The following is a 16,978-nucleotide window of genomic DNA, read 5'->3' as shown; positions in this document are numbered from 1 at the left end:
GTTTTTGTGGTTCACCATTGAGGTTTGAAACAAATATTACAACATTAGAACACTCTAGATGAGAACGGGCCATTCAGCCCAACAAAGCTCACCAGTCCAGTCCACTTATTTCTTCCAGTCGAGTTTTGAAAGTCCCTAAAGTCTCACTACCACACTACTTGGTCTCTTATTCCAAGTGTCTATTGTTCTTTGTGTAAAGAAAAACTTCCTAATGTTTGTGTGAAATTTCCCCTTCACAAGTTTCCAACTGTGTCTCCATGTTCTTGACGAACTCATTTTAAAGTCACCGCCTCGATCCACTGGACTAATTCACTTCATCATTTTAAACACTTCAGTCAGGTCTCCTCTTCATCTTCTTTTGTTTAAACTGTAAAGGCTCAGCTCTTTGAATCTTTCCTCATAACTCATCCCATGTTGCCCTGAATCAGCCGAGTTGCTCTTCTCTGGACCTTTTCTTGTGCTGTTATGTCCATTTTGTAGCCTGAAGACCCAAACTGCACACAGGACTCCAGATGAGGCCTCACCAGTGTGTTATAAAGACTTGAGCAGAACCTCCTGTGACTTGTGCTCCACACATCAAGGCGCTATATAACCTGACATTCTGTTAGCCTTCTTAATGGCTCCTGAACACTGTTGGGAAGTCGATAGCTTAGAGTCCACTACGACTCCTAAATCCTTCTCATAAGGTGGACACTCGATTTTCAGACCTCCCATTGTGTATTCAAACCTCACATTTTTACTTCCTATCTGTAATTCTTTACATTTACTGACATTAAATGTCATCTGCCACAAATCTGACCAAACCTGTCTGCTATCCAAGTCCTTCTGTGATGATATAACGGATTCCAAATCCGTTTGTAGGTCTTAGAGTTTCCTGTTTTCTAAGAATTGTTATCGTCACCAGTTTAGTGATTCCACTGTACAGAGCCAGTAATCTGTGCTGCAGTTGTGGCCATGAGCAACAAAAATCGGCAAAAGAATATGGCGGTTGTCCAACGGCCAGGCTTAAGACAAGTCAGGTTACGTGCGTCTCAGTGTCACATTGTCACCTGTCTGACCAGTGCCTGTCTTTTTGTGATGTCCCCTACAAATGCTGTGCCTCCACCAAGCATTCGGGACCCCTTCCCCTTTTGTCCCATTTTGTCATGTTGCAGCCTTGTGCTGAAATCGTCTCTGTTTCGTTTTTTTTTTTTGTTCATCAACTGACAGCCAACGCCCCAGAATGACGAAGCGGAAATGCGATTTTAGAAACTAAATACAAAGCCGAAATATCCCCCCTAATGTGAGTGTTCAGAAACTTTCCTCTGCGTTTCATTGAAGCCCCTTTGGCAGCCATGCCAGCCTGGAGTCTTCTTGAGTTTGTCACACTCCTGGATTTGGGGATTTTCTGCCATTCTTCTCTGCAGATCCTCTCAAGCTCAGTCAGGATGGATGGAGACCGTCGGTGGGCAGCTGTTGTTAGGTCTCTCTCTCTCTCTCTCTGAGATGTTCAGTTTGGTTCAAGTCCAGGCTCTGGCTGGGTCACCCAAGGACATTCACAGCGTTGACCCTACGCCACTCCTGTGTCGTCTTTACTTTATACACCTTCGGGCCAGTCTGAGGTCCAGAGCTCTGAGGAGGTTTTCATGAAGAAGATCTCTGGACTTTGCTTCGTTCAGCTTTCCCTCAACCCTGTCCAGTCTCCCAGTCCCTGATGCTGCCACCACACCTTACCACTGGAATAGAGTAGCACAGGTGATGAGTGGTGCCTGGTGTCCTCCAGACATGATGTTAATCTTGCTTTCATCAGACCACAGAATCTCATTTCATTGCAAACTCCAAGTGGAATAACGTGTTGTCTAGCCGCTCTGTTAAAAAAAGTCCAGAGCAGTGGAGTGTTATAGTGATGGGTGTACTTCTGGAAATTTTGTTCCACCTCCACACCGGTTCTCTGGAGCTCAGACAGGATAACCATTGGGTTCTTGGCCACCTCTCTTATCAAGTCACTTCTCCTGCGATTGCTCAGTTTGGCCGAGTGGCCGGCTCAGAGAAGAGTCGACGTTGTACCAGATATCTTCCATTTAAGAATTATTAGTTGTTGTCACCTTCTCCAGATGTGTGCCTCAGCACAATCCTGTCTCTAAGATCTGCAGGCAATTCCTTCGACCTCATGGATTGGTGATTGACACCTGTGGGACCTTCTATAGACAGGTGTGTGCTTTTCTTGTAATGTGGCAGCCCCTCGCCTGCTCCACGTGTGCCAACAGAACTGAAATAAGCACAGCTGGACTCCAAACAAGGTGTACAAACATTCTGAGGATGAATAACAGCATGAGACGTACCTGAGCCAAGTCTCAAGTGTCACAGCAAAGGGGCTGAATACGTACGTGTGTCAATGTGATGTTTCTTTTTTTTTTTTTTAAATAAATTTGCAAATCTTTCTAAATTCTTATTTTTGCTTTGTCATTCTGGGGTATTCAGTGTTGTATGATTGGGGGGATTAAGTGATTTTAGCACAAGGGTGAAACATAAAATCTGAAAATCCTGATGGGGTCTGAATACACTGTGAAGGCACTGTATGTTATATAGCGCCTTTCACATCTACCTACAGTATCTATCATATAGCGCCTTTCACATCTACCTACAGTATCTATCATATAGCACCTTTCATATCTATCTATCTATCTATCTATCTATCTATCTATCTATCTATCTATCTATCTATCTATCTATCTATCATATAGCACTTTTCATATCTATCTATCATATAGTGCCTTTCACATCTATCTATCTATCTATCTATCTATCTATCTATCTATCTATCTATCTATCTATCTATCATATAGTGCCTTTCACATCTATCTATCTATCTATCTATCTATCTATCATATAGTGCCTTTCACATCTATCTATCTATCTATCTATCTATCTATCTATCTATCTATCTATCTATCTATCTATCTATCTATCTATCATATAGTGCCTTTCACATCTATCTATCTATCTATCTATCTATCTATCTATCTATCTATCTATCTATCTATCTATCTATCTATCTATCTATCTATCTATCTATCTATCTATCTATCATATAGTGCCTTTCACATCTATCTATCTATCTATCTATCTATCTATCTATCTATCTATCTATCTATCACATAGTGCCTTTCACATCCATCTATCTATCTATCTATCATATAGTGCCTTTCACATCTATCTATCTATCTATCTATCTATCTATCTATCTATCTATCTATCTATCTATCTATCTATCTATCATATAGTGCCTTTCACATCTATCTATCTATCTATCTATCTATCTATCTATCTATCTATCTATCTATCTATCTATCTATCTATCTATCTATCTATCAGATTTAACCGAGACATTTCTTTCCTTTTTGTACTTCCTTTCCATTTTTTTTCCTCCTCATCCCTTTTCTCTTTTTCTATTACGTGGTACTTTTCTTAGATTATCTAACAAGTCCACAGCTATTTCTAATGTAACATCTTCCATGTCTTATCTTTAGTCAGTTCATGTTTAACTTTCATACATCTGTCTATCTATTAGACTCGGTCTGTCCATATCGACGACACAGTGTCTAAAACGCAGAAATGTCACTGTATTTGCACCACCACTGCTTGTGACATGAGAGGCATGACAATTGTGGTCATGTCACAAACAATAAAAAATAACCTTTGCTAAAAATAATTTAAAATCGTTATAAATCTCCATAAAGAGACTCTTCATGCTAAAAAAAAGAAAAAAATAACACAAAAAATACGCACGTCCAGGCAGCATAACATCATGGACTGTTAGGTTACGCCGCCCTCATCAAATCTATTAAAATCAATTTTATTGTTTTGGCAAAAGAAAAGAGCTCCAGTGAAGTTGGCATGACCCGTAAATTACACAACTGCACTACTTGCCATACTTGACCTTTAACCCTAATTTTTGTTTGCCGCTTTTTTTCCCACACCTTCTCTGGTTCCATTCTAGATTTTTTGTTCATCCATGGCATCCGTTTTCTTTCCTATGTTGATTTATTTAATAATTTCCAAATGTTCCACACTTTCCTGTCACCCTCTTTGAATTTATTCTTTTTACATATTCCAATATGTTTTCTTGTCTGTGTTCCATGTGTCGATTCTGTCACATGCTTTACTTTTGTCTGAGGCTCTATCTGCCTGTTCAGTGACTCTGTTTTGGTCTTGTTATGTTACTTACTTTCTTAATCCTTCTAGCTAAGACTTTCGCTAATATCTTAACATCATTATTTAGGAGTGAGATTGGTCAATATGCTGTACATTGTAGTGAGTCTTCATTTTTTTGTTGGAAAAACAGTTACTAATGCTTGGAGGAATGTTTGTGGTGGACTTGTGCTTTCTTTAGTTTCTAGAAATAATATTAATGGAGCTAACTTAATTAAAAATGTTTTAGAAAACTCCAGTGGGTAGCCGTCTGGGCCTGCAGCTTTCCCACTCTGGAAGTGAGTTTATGGTATCCTGTATCTCTGAAAGTGTTGGTGGTTCTTCAGCTGCCTCTTCAAAAGGGTTCAAGCAGATGGGTTTGGAATTAGAGAATAATATGAAAAAGATGGCACCTCTTATAGAAAGGCTCCCTGCAGATAAATGTTTTATAACACTGTGGTTGTGTTTCAGGTCAGCCACCATCCACCCATTTCAGCATGCCACTGTGAATCCAAGAAGTTTCTCTTTTGGCAAGGTAAGACATTGCAGATATTTTGTGAAGAGGAAACAAAACTGGCCATGTGGGTGTTATGAATGTGCCTCAAAGGAAGAGAACCAACAAAACCCCTGGCCAGAAACACTAGACATCAAAAATGTATGCCATTTACTGTAAATGTATTAAATTAACTTAAAAAATCAAGGAGAGTGTAAAACAAGAACAACAAAAAGCAGCTTCAAAAAATAATCTCAAAAAGAGTCCAAAAAATCCAATTACAAAGTCCCGATTCGGTATTCCGGGACAAGGCAAAGGCTAAAATCATCTGAAAATAGTCTACTACAAGCAGGGCAGAACAACAGATGGAAAAGTCCAAAGCCTGCACGGCAGGCAGTTTTATTGTGGTGGGCTCCAAGGGTGACCCTGTTCTCCCTTTCAGGCCCTTTACTATGGAGATCTGAACTGAAGGCAATACAGTCCTTGTATGCTTACAGTTACCACACTGGCAGGGTCGACTGCTATTGTAGTCCATCACTTCCCCCATTTCTTTTACATCTGTAACCCCAATTAGATGAGTTAGATGAGACTAAAGTCTGTTGTCTGTTTGCTGTTGTCTGGCTGATGCAAGAATCGTTTCTCCGTGGTCAGATTTAACCTTACAAAAACTGGAATGTTGAATAATTTTGAAAGTTAGGATTCCTAGGAGAGGTGGTAATATTTTTTTTAAATTGGAAAGGAAGCGTCCTGGACAGATCGATTGGAGAGGCTGGAGAGATAGAATTTGCTGTGAGGGTCTCACAAGAGTTCACATAGGGCAGACTGTGGCCTCATGCATTGAGATACTGAATAATAATATGTGCCTGATGTATATAATAATAACAACCCGAATTTCGTGTTTGCTTGTTTCAGATATGAGATGGAAAAATAAATTCTGGGGGAAGTCCATGGAGATCATTCCAATTGGAGCAGTGAACGTCACCCTCCCAAAGTAAGTCCTCGCCTTTCTGCTCATCCTGCACTCACACGAGTCACTGGACTGGGTGAAGGAGGGCAACAAGCGGGTAGATCAGAAGGTTACATTTGAACCTGATGGCCCAGGCCTGAAGGGGTACATTTATGTTTCTAACAGGGGGTATTTCTTTCAGCTCCGGGGACCCAGCTTACTTGGATAAAACTTCATTATTGAAACTTCTTATAAAATGTTGAAGTTGTTAATGAGTTCTGAAAACAAATAAGATGTAGAAGAACACAGATATTTGGGATAATGAAGCAAATAGGGTGTCTTGTCTTGGCTGGAAAACAGATACCGTATATACTCATGTATAAGTCAGGTCTTGAAACCCGAACAATTGATCATAAAATTAGACCCCGACTTATACGCCCGTTCAAAAATGCGACACTTAATTTTTTTTTTTTTTACATCTTCTTGCCTCCTCCAATCTCATATCAGTTTCTCAAACGGATCGAATTTTGTTGCAGCAGCACAGTTACCGATTTCTTTTGTTACTTCAACAATGTTGAATTTAAAACCAGCTTCATATTTTCTTCTGATCGAACGCTCCATCGTAGATGAGGGATGCTCTTACGATAAAGGTGTATGAGGGTGTGAACAGCGAAAAGATTTTGAATATATTGTTCGGATTTAAACTTTTAGTCGGAGACTTGTAGATCGTCTAATTTGTGTTGCCATCAGGGAAAAGTAGTGTTTCTTCTTGAAGAGGCTTATCAACGAGAATTAAAAGATGGATTGTTGTTGTCCCCGGATCGTCTCGTGGGGACTTTTAACATGAGATTCTTTCGAGTCACGCCCTACTTACAACCTTTTTAAAATAAGATCACGGTCACCTCACCTCTCAGTCATGTAAAGGCTTTTATCAGACACACGTCCTGTGCTCTCAGCTCTTATAAGCCACTAATTTTATATGTTCTAGATGACGTCAGTGACTAAGCGAAGAAGAAAGAGCAGCACGTCGAAAAGAGACCGAAAAGCATTGGAGAGAAAAGGTGGCAAAGCCCGCTAGTTGGCACAAATAATCTTCTTGCTACAGTTGGGAAAGGCAACAACAACAATGTATTTCTTCTACAGCCCAAAATGACACAATGGGCTTTAAACAGGCCCTCTTTAATAGACTGCCTCCCACCCAGGCTTTGAGTCTCCCAAACACCATTGTGAAGGACAATTCAGAGAGAGATTGAGAGAGAAAACCCCCTTCCAGAATGTGCAATGGCTGTCAAAACCTGAGGTAAATACGACACACAAAACAGAACACAAGTCATCCTCTTCACAGAGCGTGAGGGCCACCTCAGAAATTCAACACCATAGTACAAACAACTTTATTCTTGCAATAAGGCCTCACCACATACAGGCGCAGACCAGGGCCATCTTAACGCATGGGCACGCCGTGCAGTTGCCTGGGGGCCCCATTGCTAATCTATGTATGTTGTGACTTGCTGAGTGGGGTCCCAGTGCCCTTCTATAATGCTGTTAAGATGGCCCTGGCACAGACCACCGCAACTACACACAACTACAACTTGCCCAGAGGGGGCTGGGTGGTCTTGTGGTCTGGAATCCTTACAGATTTAATTTTTTTCTCTCCTGCAGTCTGGAGTTTTTTTTGTTTTTTCTGTCCCCCCTGGCCATCGGATCTTACTCTTACTGTATGTTAATTAGTATCTTATTTTAATTCTTACTTTGTCTTTTATTTTTATTCATCATGTAAAGCACTTTGAGCTACATTATTTGTATAAAAATGTGCTATAGAAATAAATGATGTTGTTGTTGTACACTCAAGGCAAAATGCAAGAGTAGATGATACGACTCTCTAAATGCAGAACTGTCACATATGGGGATACAAGTACGTCAAAAACAAAACACAAACAGATAAACGTCAATGAAACCCAATAATATCTGTGTATTAATTAATTGTATAACTGTGGCTGGTTGACAACGGAGGAGATGAAATTATAAGAAAGCATCAAAGACCAAGCCAGTCACACAGTGGCATTACTGGAGACCTCGACCCACTGGCCATTCTACAGCCGAGTCCGTGCTCGCTGTCCAGTCTGAGGAAAGGACCCCTCTATTGTTCTATCAGACGGTTGTGGCGAGCGCCCTCTTCTACGCGGTGGTGTGCTGGAGAGGCAGCATAAAGAAGAGGGACGCCTCACGCCTGGACAAACTGGTGAGGAAGGCAGGCTCTATTGTAGGCACGGAGCTGGACAGTTTGACATCTGTGGCAGAGCGACGGGCGCTGAGCAAACTCCTGTCAATCATGGAGAATCCACTGAACAGGATCATCTCCAGACAGAGGAGCAGCTTCAGCGACAGACTGCTGTAACCGTCCTGCTCCACTGACAGACTGAGGAGATCGTTCCTCCACCACACTATGTGACTCTTCAATTCTACTGGGGGGGTAAACGTTAACATTATAAAAAGTTATTGTCTGTTATACCTACCATGCACTCTCCACTTTGCACTTTTTAACTTCCACTGTGTTTTTATCACTCTTTAATTTAATATTGTTTTTTATCAATATGCTGCTGCTGGAGTATGTGAATTTCCCCTTGGGATTAATAAAGTATCTATCTATCTATCTATCTATCTATCTATCTATCTATCTATCTATCTATCTATCTATCTATCTATCTATCAAATGTTATATAGTGCCTTTCATTATCTATCTATCTATCTATTTATCTCTACCCCATGACTCCAGTACTCCTTTGTAACAAATCAGCCCTGAAATGCTGAAAGTGGGCTGATTGCTGCTGCCCACCTGCCTAAACGGTAAGGCAGGTAATGTAGGGATAGGCCTGAAGCGCCCCACCATATGACCCCCCCTTTGATAAAATCAACTTTAAACAGTCAAATGTATCTCTCTTTCTCTCTCTCTCTCTATATATATATATGTATATATATATATATATATATAAATATATATAAAATCCAAAGTCTGTCTGTCTATCTGTTTGTCTGTCTGCTTTTCAACAAGAGAACTACTTAACGGATTTAGATCAGGTTTTGTTTTCTATAATTTGCTTGAACATTCCGGTTGATTTAGCATCATAGTTCGCTTGCAGTACCGATTTACTTGCGCCAATCTGAGAGAGACTCAGCGGGCCAAGGGTTGGGGTGCAGGGCCCTCCTCACTCACACGCCAGCCTCGGGGCGTATCTTACATCTGCTAAGATAGCGAATGAGAGAACTACTTAACGGATTCAGATCGGGTTTTTTTCTATACTTTGCTTGAACATTCCGGTTGATTTTGCGACTTCTCTCATCATGCTGAGTATCATAGTTCACTTGCAGGAGCGATCTTCATGCTAATCTGAGAGAGAGGCTGTGGGCTGAGGGAAGGGTGAAGCATCATGTCAGTAATGGGGAGCCGGGCAGGTCCCTTCTCACTGTCCCGTTTCACTACTACGCAGGCAAATCCGCAGGGGGATGGCTAGTATAATATATGTAAAAAATCTCTCTCTACTGATATGGGCTGAGTAATATGCTAGGAACAAAAGGATGCCTCATCGTTTGATGGAAATGAAAATGATCAACCTACATACAGAGGGCTGAATTCAAAGACACCTCAAAAATCAAAGGGAAAAAACGATACGGCAGGCAGGCAGGCGAGTCCATTTTGATGAAATTTCATTGCAGCAACTCCAAATCATACTCAGTAGTTTGTATAACCCCCACCCCGCAGCCAGCAACCCCACGTGCTTGTATCCATACCTGACATCGTCCTAATAAGACTACGCATGGTGTCCTGGGTGATATCCTCCCAGATTTGGACCAGACCATCACTGAGTTCCTGGACAGGCTGAGGTGTCTGATGGACCCAAACATAATGTCCCACCCAGATGTGTTTTACAGAGTTCAGGTTAATTAAGTGAAATTGGTCGGGGAGAGGGTTGGGGTCCAGTCAATGGTATCAATTCCTCCATCCTCTCACCACATGAGGCCGAGTATTGTCGTGCACCAGGAGGAACCAGCATAGGGTCTGACAATGGGTCCAAGGATTTCATCCCGATACGTAATGGCAGTCAAGGTGCCGTTGTCTAGCCTGTAGAGGTCCATGTGTCCCTCCATGGATATGCCTCCCCAGACCATCATGACCCACCACCAAACCGGTGACAGCAGCATAACGTTCTCCACGGCTTCTCCAGACCCTTTCACGTCTGTCACATGTGCTCAGGGTGAACCTGCTCTCATCTGTGAAAAGCACAGGGCGCCCGCCAGTGGTGGACCTGCCAATTCTGGTATTCTATGGCAAATGCCAAACGAGCTCCATGGTGACCACAGGGTCCACTAGAGGACGTTAGGCCCTCAGGCAACCCTCATGAAGTCTGTTTCTGATTGTTTGGTCAGAGACATTCACACCAGTGGCCTGCCTGCTGGAGATCATTTTGTAGGCTCTGCCAGTGCTCATCCTGTTCCTCTTTGCCCAAAGGAGCAGATATTGGTGGGTCCTGCTGATGGTTTAAGGACCTTCTACGAGGGGCATGGTCCAGCTCTCCTAGAGGAGAGCTTATTATATTATACAGCGCCTTTCATATCTGTCTATTATATAGTGCCTTTCATATCTATAATATAGTGCCTTTCATATCTATAATATAGTGCCTTTCATATCTACCTGTATAATCTATTATACAGCGCCTTTCATATCTGTATATTATATAGTGCCTTTCATATCTATCTATCTATTATACAGTGCCTTTCATATCTACCTGTATAATTTATTATACAGCACCTTTCATATCTATCTATCTGTTAAACTTGCACTTTCCAATAGTAAGCTTTGCCGTCTCGTGTCTTTCCGTAATATTAAGAATATTAACTTAGACGCTCTTTTCCTCTAATATTGATTCCCTTATGGACATTCATAATTTATCCTCTCCTGAAGAACTGGTCTCACAGTATAACACTGGACTTAATGGTATTCTTAACCCTTAAACACTTGATCTGTTTCTTTCTCCTTTTCTGCTCCCTGGTTCACACCTGAACTTCGGCTTTTGAAAGCCCAAGACCGGAAACTTGAACGGTCGTTTAAAAAAAAAACTGGACTCTTAGTTCACAGAGAGATGTACAAAAACCATATACTTTATTACAAGGACTGTATTGCCCAAACTAACTATTATACTCTCATTATTTCTTCTAATGAAGGAAACATCAAGTCATTGTTTTCACTGCTTAATAATATCACACCACCCCTGGATTCTTTACCTTCTCACCTTTACTCAACTGATTTTTGCAATTCCCTTATGTCCTTTTTTAATGAAAAAAATCCAGAAGATTCACCAGTCTCTCTGTACGGATTCCTCCGGTACTTCATTTGAATTTCACCCACCAACTCACTCATTCTCCTCTTTTCAACTTCCTCCTTTCTCAGAAATCTCAGATCTCGTCTGTAAGTCTAAGCCACCCACCTGTCAACTGAACCCCAACCCTCCAGTTCTGGTCAAAGTCTGCCTCCCCTCTCTGGTCCCCCTTATCTCTGCTATAATCCACTCTTCTCTCACTACTTCCTTCATCTTTTAAAACTGCTGCAATAACCCCAATAGTGAAAAAACCTGGTGCTGATCTGACTAATTTCAGTAAGTTTCGTCCTATTTCTAATCTACCTTTCATTTCCAAAGTTCTTGAAAAAATAGTGGCTACTCAACTTCATTCTCATTTATCTCAAAATAATCTGTATGAACAGCTCCAGTCTGGTTTTCGTCCCCTCCACAGTACAGAAACAGCACTTATAAAAATGACTAATGACCACCTTACGGCAGCTGATTCTGGTTTAATTCCTATTCTCATCCTCCTTGATCTGAGTGTGGCCTTTGACACTATTTGTCACACCACTCTCCTTAATAGATTATCTTTGATTGGCATTACCCACACTCCACTAGACTGGTTCAGATCCTGCCTCTCATACAGCACTCAGTTTGTTATTCTTAAAACTTTCACATCCCAACCCACCGCTGTTACTTCAGGTGGGCTCTGTCCTGGGGCCCCTCCTTTTCATTATTTACCTCCTTCCCCTCGGTAATATCTTTCATAAATATAACATTAGCTTCCACTGTTATGCTGACACCCAGCTCTATCTCACTAGCAAACCTACTGCTTCCTTTCCACCCTCCTCACTTATTGATTGCATAGCAGAAATCAAATCCTGGTTTTCTTCAAATTTTCTTAAATTAAATAACAACAAGTTACAAAACTGAGGTTCTCCTCATTGGTAGAAAATCCACATTATCCAAAACTGATCATTTTTCATTTGTTATTGATAATTAATTCCTTTGTCTCCCCTTCCCCACAGGTTAAGAGTCTGGGTGTCATCCTTGACAGTACTTTATCCTTTCAGTCCCACATCAGTAACATCTCCCAGTCTGCTTATTTCCACTTGCGTCACATTAATTGTATTCGCCCCACACCACTGCTCTCGTTCATAGCCTTGTCACTTCTCGTCTGGATTATTGCAATTCCCTTTTCTTTGGTCTTTCTCACAAATCTCTTTATAAGCTTCAACTGGTCCAGAATTCAGCTCCCCGCATCATTACTAGAACCCCCTCTATTCACCATATCTCTCCCGTCTTGCAGCAGCTTCATTGGCTTCCAGTTAAGTTCTGCATTCAATTCAAAATTCTTCTGTTAACTTTTAAGGCTCCCCACAACCTCGCTCCTCCATATCTGTCTGACCTCCTCCATGTTGCCATTCCCTCCCGCACCCTTAGATCCTCTTCCTCCATCCACTTGACTGTCCCCTTCGTCCGCATTCAGTTGTTCTGCTCCCCAGCTCTGGAACTCACTACCACCTGAGCTTAGAAATATTGAATCATTTTCACTTTTCAAATCTAAACTTAACACTCATTTGTTTAAGACTGCTTTTTCTCTTTGATTACAATTGCTCTGTCTGATTTTAATTTTTGTATTTTAGTTTTGTTTATAATCTGTGTTTTATCTATTGTTCGGTGTCCTTGAGTGTTTAGCAAGGCGCCTACAAATAAATAAAATGTATTATTATTATTATATAGTGCCTTTCATATCTATCTATTATATAGTCACTTTCATATCTGTCTATTATATAGTGCCTTTCATATCTATCTATTATATAGTCACTTTCATATCTGTCTATTATATAGTGCCTTTCATATCTATCTATCTGTCTATTATATAGTGCCTTTCATATCTGTCTAATCTATCTATCTTATAGTGCCTTTCATATCTGTCTAATCTATCATATACTGCCTTTCATATCTATCTATCATATAGTGCCTTTCATATCTATCTATCATATAGTGCCTTTCATATCTATTATATAGTGCCTTTCATATCTATCTACAGTATCTATCATATAGTGCCTTCCATATCTATCTATCTATCATATAGTGCCTTTCATATCTACTATATAGTGCCTTTCATATCTATCTTTCTATTTATTATATAGTGCCTTTAATATCTGTCTAATCTATGTATCATATAGTGCCTTTCATATCTGTCTAATCTATCATATAGTGCCTTTCATATCTATTATATAGTGCCTTTCATATCTATCTATCATATAGTGCCTTTCATATCTATCTATCTATCTATCTATCTATCATATAGTGCCTTTCATATCTATCTATCATATAGTGCCTTTCATATCTATCTATCTATCTATCTATCTATCTATCTATCTATCTATCTATCTATCTATCTATCATATAGTGCCTTTCATATCTATCTATCTGTCTATCATATAGTACCTTTCATATCTATCATTCTATTTAATATATAGTGCCTTTCATATCTGTCTAATCTATCTATTATATAGTGCCTTTCTTATCTATCTATCTATCATCTACACAGCACTTTGTCTGATGAAATACCACCTGCAAGACAAAAAGATTTAATAAAAAATAACTGCATTTCTTGGCACTTCTCAGCCGCTGTACTTCTTACCCATCAGCCCACGCTGCCTGCCAGTTGAGTCATTTGATTCTGACAGTGAAATGACGCTCTGTCTCTTGTCTGCTTTCACACAGGTTCAATGACCAATACGAGTGGAACAAAGTGACAACCTGCATTCACAACATCCTCAGCGGCAGGAGGTGGATAGAGCACTATGGCGAGATAACCATAAGGAACACCAAAAGCAGCGCCTGCATTTGCAAACTCACCTTCATCAAGGTAAGACTCGCTGACTGAGCAGCATTTCAGAAGGCCCAAGCTACGTTTGTTAGTGGCAGTGGCGGGCATTGTGGCGTAATAGAGAAGGGTTTGGACTTCAAATTCGGAGACTGACACTTGTGTGTCTGTGACCAAGTCCCTCCACCTGCCTGAGCTCCAATTGCAAAAAACAAAAAAAGAAATGTAACCCACTGCAACTCAACTGTTGTACATCACCCTGGATAACAGGCATCAGCCAAATAAGAATTGGAAATAATAATAAAACAAGTGGGAATTCAGGGCACAGTGGGTCCAAAATGATTTCAAACACAGGGAGAGTTACGGCAAAGGGAAAGTTTTCAGAGTCAGGTGATGTTAAGAGTGGTGACCATCAGGGGTCAGTATTGGGCTTCTGATCTTATTAATAAACATAAATCATCTTGACAGCAATAAAATCAATAAGCTGGCAGGTGATACCAAACTTGGAGGAAGGGCAAATAATGGAGAACACACTGAATCATTACAGAAGGACTTGGGCAACTTAGGATGAATTTGATTGTAAGTAAATGTACAGTATTACAAATGGGAAATAAAAATGTTAAATATGGATACACAATGGGAGGTCTGAAACTACTCCATATGAGAGGGACTTAGACGTCGTAGTAGACTCGACACCATCAACATCTAGACAGTGGACTGGAGTGATCAAGAAAGCTAATAGGAACACAAGTCAAAGGAGACTACTGTGTTCAGTTTTGGGCTCCATAATACACAAAAGACAAAGCGGTGCTAGAGAAAGTCCAGAGAAGAGTGACCAGGCGGATTCTGCCACTGTGAGCTTTAAGGAGTGGGTGAAGGAGGTGAACTTTTTCAGTTTAAAGAGGTGACATTAGAACAATCAAGATGAGAACAGGCCATTCAGCCCAACAAAGCTCACCAGTCCTGTCCACTTATTTCTTTCAAAAAAACATAAAGTCGAGTTCTGAAACTCCCCAACATCTTGCTGTCTGCCCCACTACTTGGTCGCTTATTCCAAGTGTCTTTTGTTCTTTGTGTAAAGAAAAACCTAAAGTTTGTGGGAAATTTCCCCTTAACAAGTTTCCAACTGTCACTGTGTTCTTCATAAACTCATTTTAAAGTCACCGTCTCGATCCACTGCACTAATTCCCTTCATAATGTTAAACACTTCAGTCAGGTCTCCTCTTAATCTTCCTTTACTTAAACTGTGAAGGCTCAGCTCTTTGAATCTTTCCTCATAACTCATCCCCTGTAGCCCTGAATCACCCTAGTCGCTCTTCTCTGGACCTTGTGCTGTTATGCCCTTTTTGTAGCATGGAGACCAAAACTGCACCCAGGACTCCAGATGAGACATCACCAGTGCGTTATAAAGCTTGAGCAGAACCTCCTGTGACTTGTACTCCACATATCAAGGCGCTATATAACCTGACATTCTGTCAGCCTTCTTATTGTCTTCTGTCTGGTAGTTGATAGTGGAGTCCACTATGACTCCTAAATCCTTCTCATAAGGTGGACTCTCGATTTTCTGACCGCCCATTGTGTATTCAGACCTCACATTTTTACTTCCTATGTGTAATTCCTTACATTTACTGACATTAAATTTCATCTTCCACAAATCTGCCCAAGCCTGTCTGCTATACAAGTCCTTCTGTAATATTATAATGGATTTCAAATTATCTGCTAATCCACTTATCTTGGTATCATCTGAAAACTTAACCAGCTTGTTCCTTATATTCTTACCTAAATCATTTATAAATATTAAAAATAGCAGCGGCCCCAGCACTGCCCCCTGCTGGTCACCACTCTTAACATCAGCCAGTTCTGATGAGGTTCCTCACACCATCACCCTCTGCCTTCCTTTGTCTGAGCCAATTCTGCACCCATCTAAAAACATCACCCTGAACTGCCACTTCTTTTAGTTTGATGCCCATCCTCTCATGTGGCATCTTATCAATTTCTTTCTGAAAGTCCAGATAAATAATATCATCTGCACCACTCTGGTCGTATCCTTTTGTTGCTTCCTCATAGAATTCCAGCATGTTGGTTAAACATGACCTCCCTCTTCTGACCCCATGATGACTGTTCCTAATAACTCCTGTCCTTGCCGTGTGTTGCTCGATCTTATCTATACTAATAAAAGGCAAAGCCCTCACTGACTCACTGACTGACTGACTGACTGACTGACTCATCACTAATTCTCCAACTTCCCGTGTAGGTAGAAGTATGAAATTTGGCAGGCTCATTCCTTACAGCTTACTTACAAAAGTTAGGCAGGTTTTATTTCGAAATTCTACGCGTAATGGTCATAACTGGAACCTGTTTGACTGACTCACTCATCACTAAGTCTCCAACTTCCCGTGTAGGTAGAAGTCTGAAATTTGGCAGGCTCATTCCTTACAGCTTACTTACAAAAGTTAGGCAGGTTTTATTTCGAAATTCTACGCGTAATGGTCATAACTGGAACCTGTTTGACTGACTCACTCATCACTAATTCTCCAACTTCCCGTGTAGGTAGAAGGCTGAAATTTGGCAGGCTCATTCCTTACAGCTTACTTACAAAAGTTAGGCAGGTTTCATTTCGAAATTCTACGTGTAATGGTCATAACTGGAACCTGTTTTTTGTCCATATACTCTAATGGAGGAGGCGGGAACGAAGGTAAATGACGTTAATTGTTGACTGTCTTTTAATACTGTGTACTTGTTGAGTGTCTTTTAATACTGTGTAAGCATACATATTAACACATGTGCAATTAAACGTGTGCATTTACGGGGTGATTTCTCAGGCTTAAAAGCTCGCCTTTTATTAAAAAGGTAAATGCAAACTCTTTTCATTCTGAAGGGCACAAACCACGTTAGATTTCAGCTGTTAAACGCGCAAAAATGTCAGTACACCAGATAAATAAGCGCAACATATTATCAGTTGTATTGTATGCTTACAATACATATACAAATGTGTTAATCGTTAACTAATATTATGGGATGGTGTTTTTCGACTTGCGCCTTGATTTAAACGATTGCATGTCTTGGTGGGTTTGCGTAGCTTATTGTCAATATCTTTACACCTCTTTTTAAGACTTAATTTAAAAAGGTTTTCTTTTCTTCTTAATTAAAATTTAAAAGCAATACTTCACCGCTGCGAAGCCCGTCTAGCGCTGACG

General features: G+C 40.5%; 1 protein-coding gene across 1 annotated transcript in view; it reads left to right on the top strand.

Moving 5' to 3' along the window:
- osbpl6 (oxysterol binding protein-like 6) overlaps nucleotides 1-16,978 on the top strand; it is a 229,441-nt gene that overhangs the window by 173,974 nt on the left and 38,489 nt on the right. Inside the window, exons 17-19 of the mRNA XM_028806230.2 lie at nucleotides 4,642-4,705; nucleotides 5,576-5,654; nucleotides 13,679-13,823. Of these exons, the coding sequence (XP_028662063.2) occupies nucleotides 4,642-4,705; nucleotides 5,576-5,654; nucleotides 13,679-13,823 (288 nt within the window). The remainder of the gene's footprint in view (nucleotides 1-4,641; nucleotides 4,706-5,575; nucleotides 5,655-13,678; nucleotides 13,824-16,978) is intronic.

Source organism: Erpetoichthys calabaricus, chromosome 8 (genome assembly GCF_900747795.2).
Source record: "Erpetoichthys calabaricus chromosome 8, fErpCal1.3, whole genome shotgun sequence".
In the NCBI taxonomy this organism is placed as follows: Eukaryota; Metazoa; Chordata; class Cladistia; order Polypteriformes; family Polypteridae; genus Erpetoichthys; species Erpetoichthys calabaricus.
This window is presented reverse-complemented; position numbering and strand designations above follow the sequence as displayed.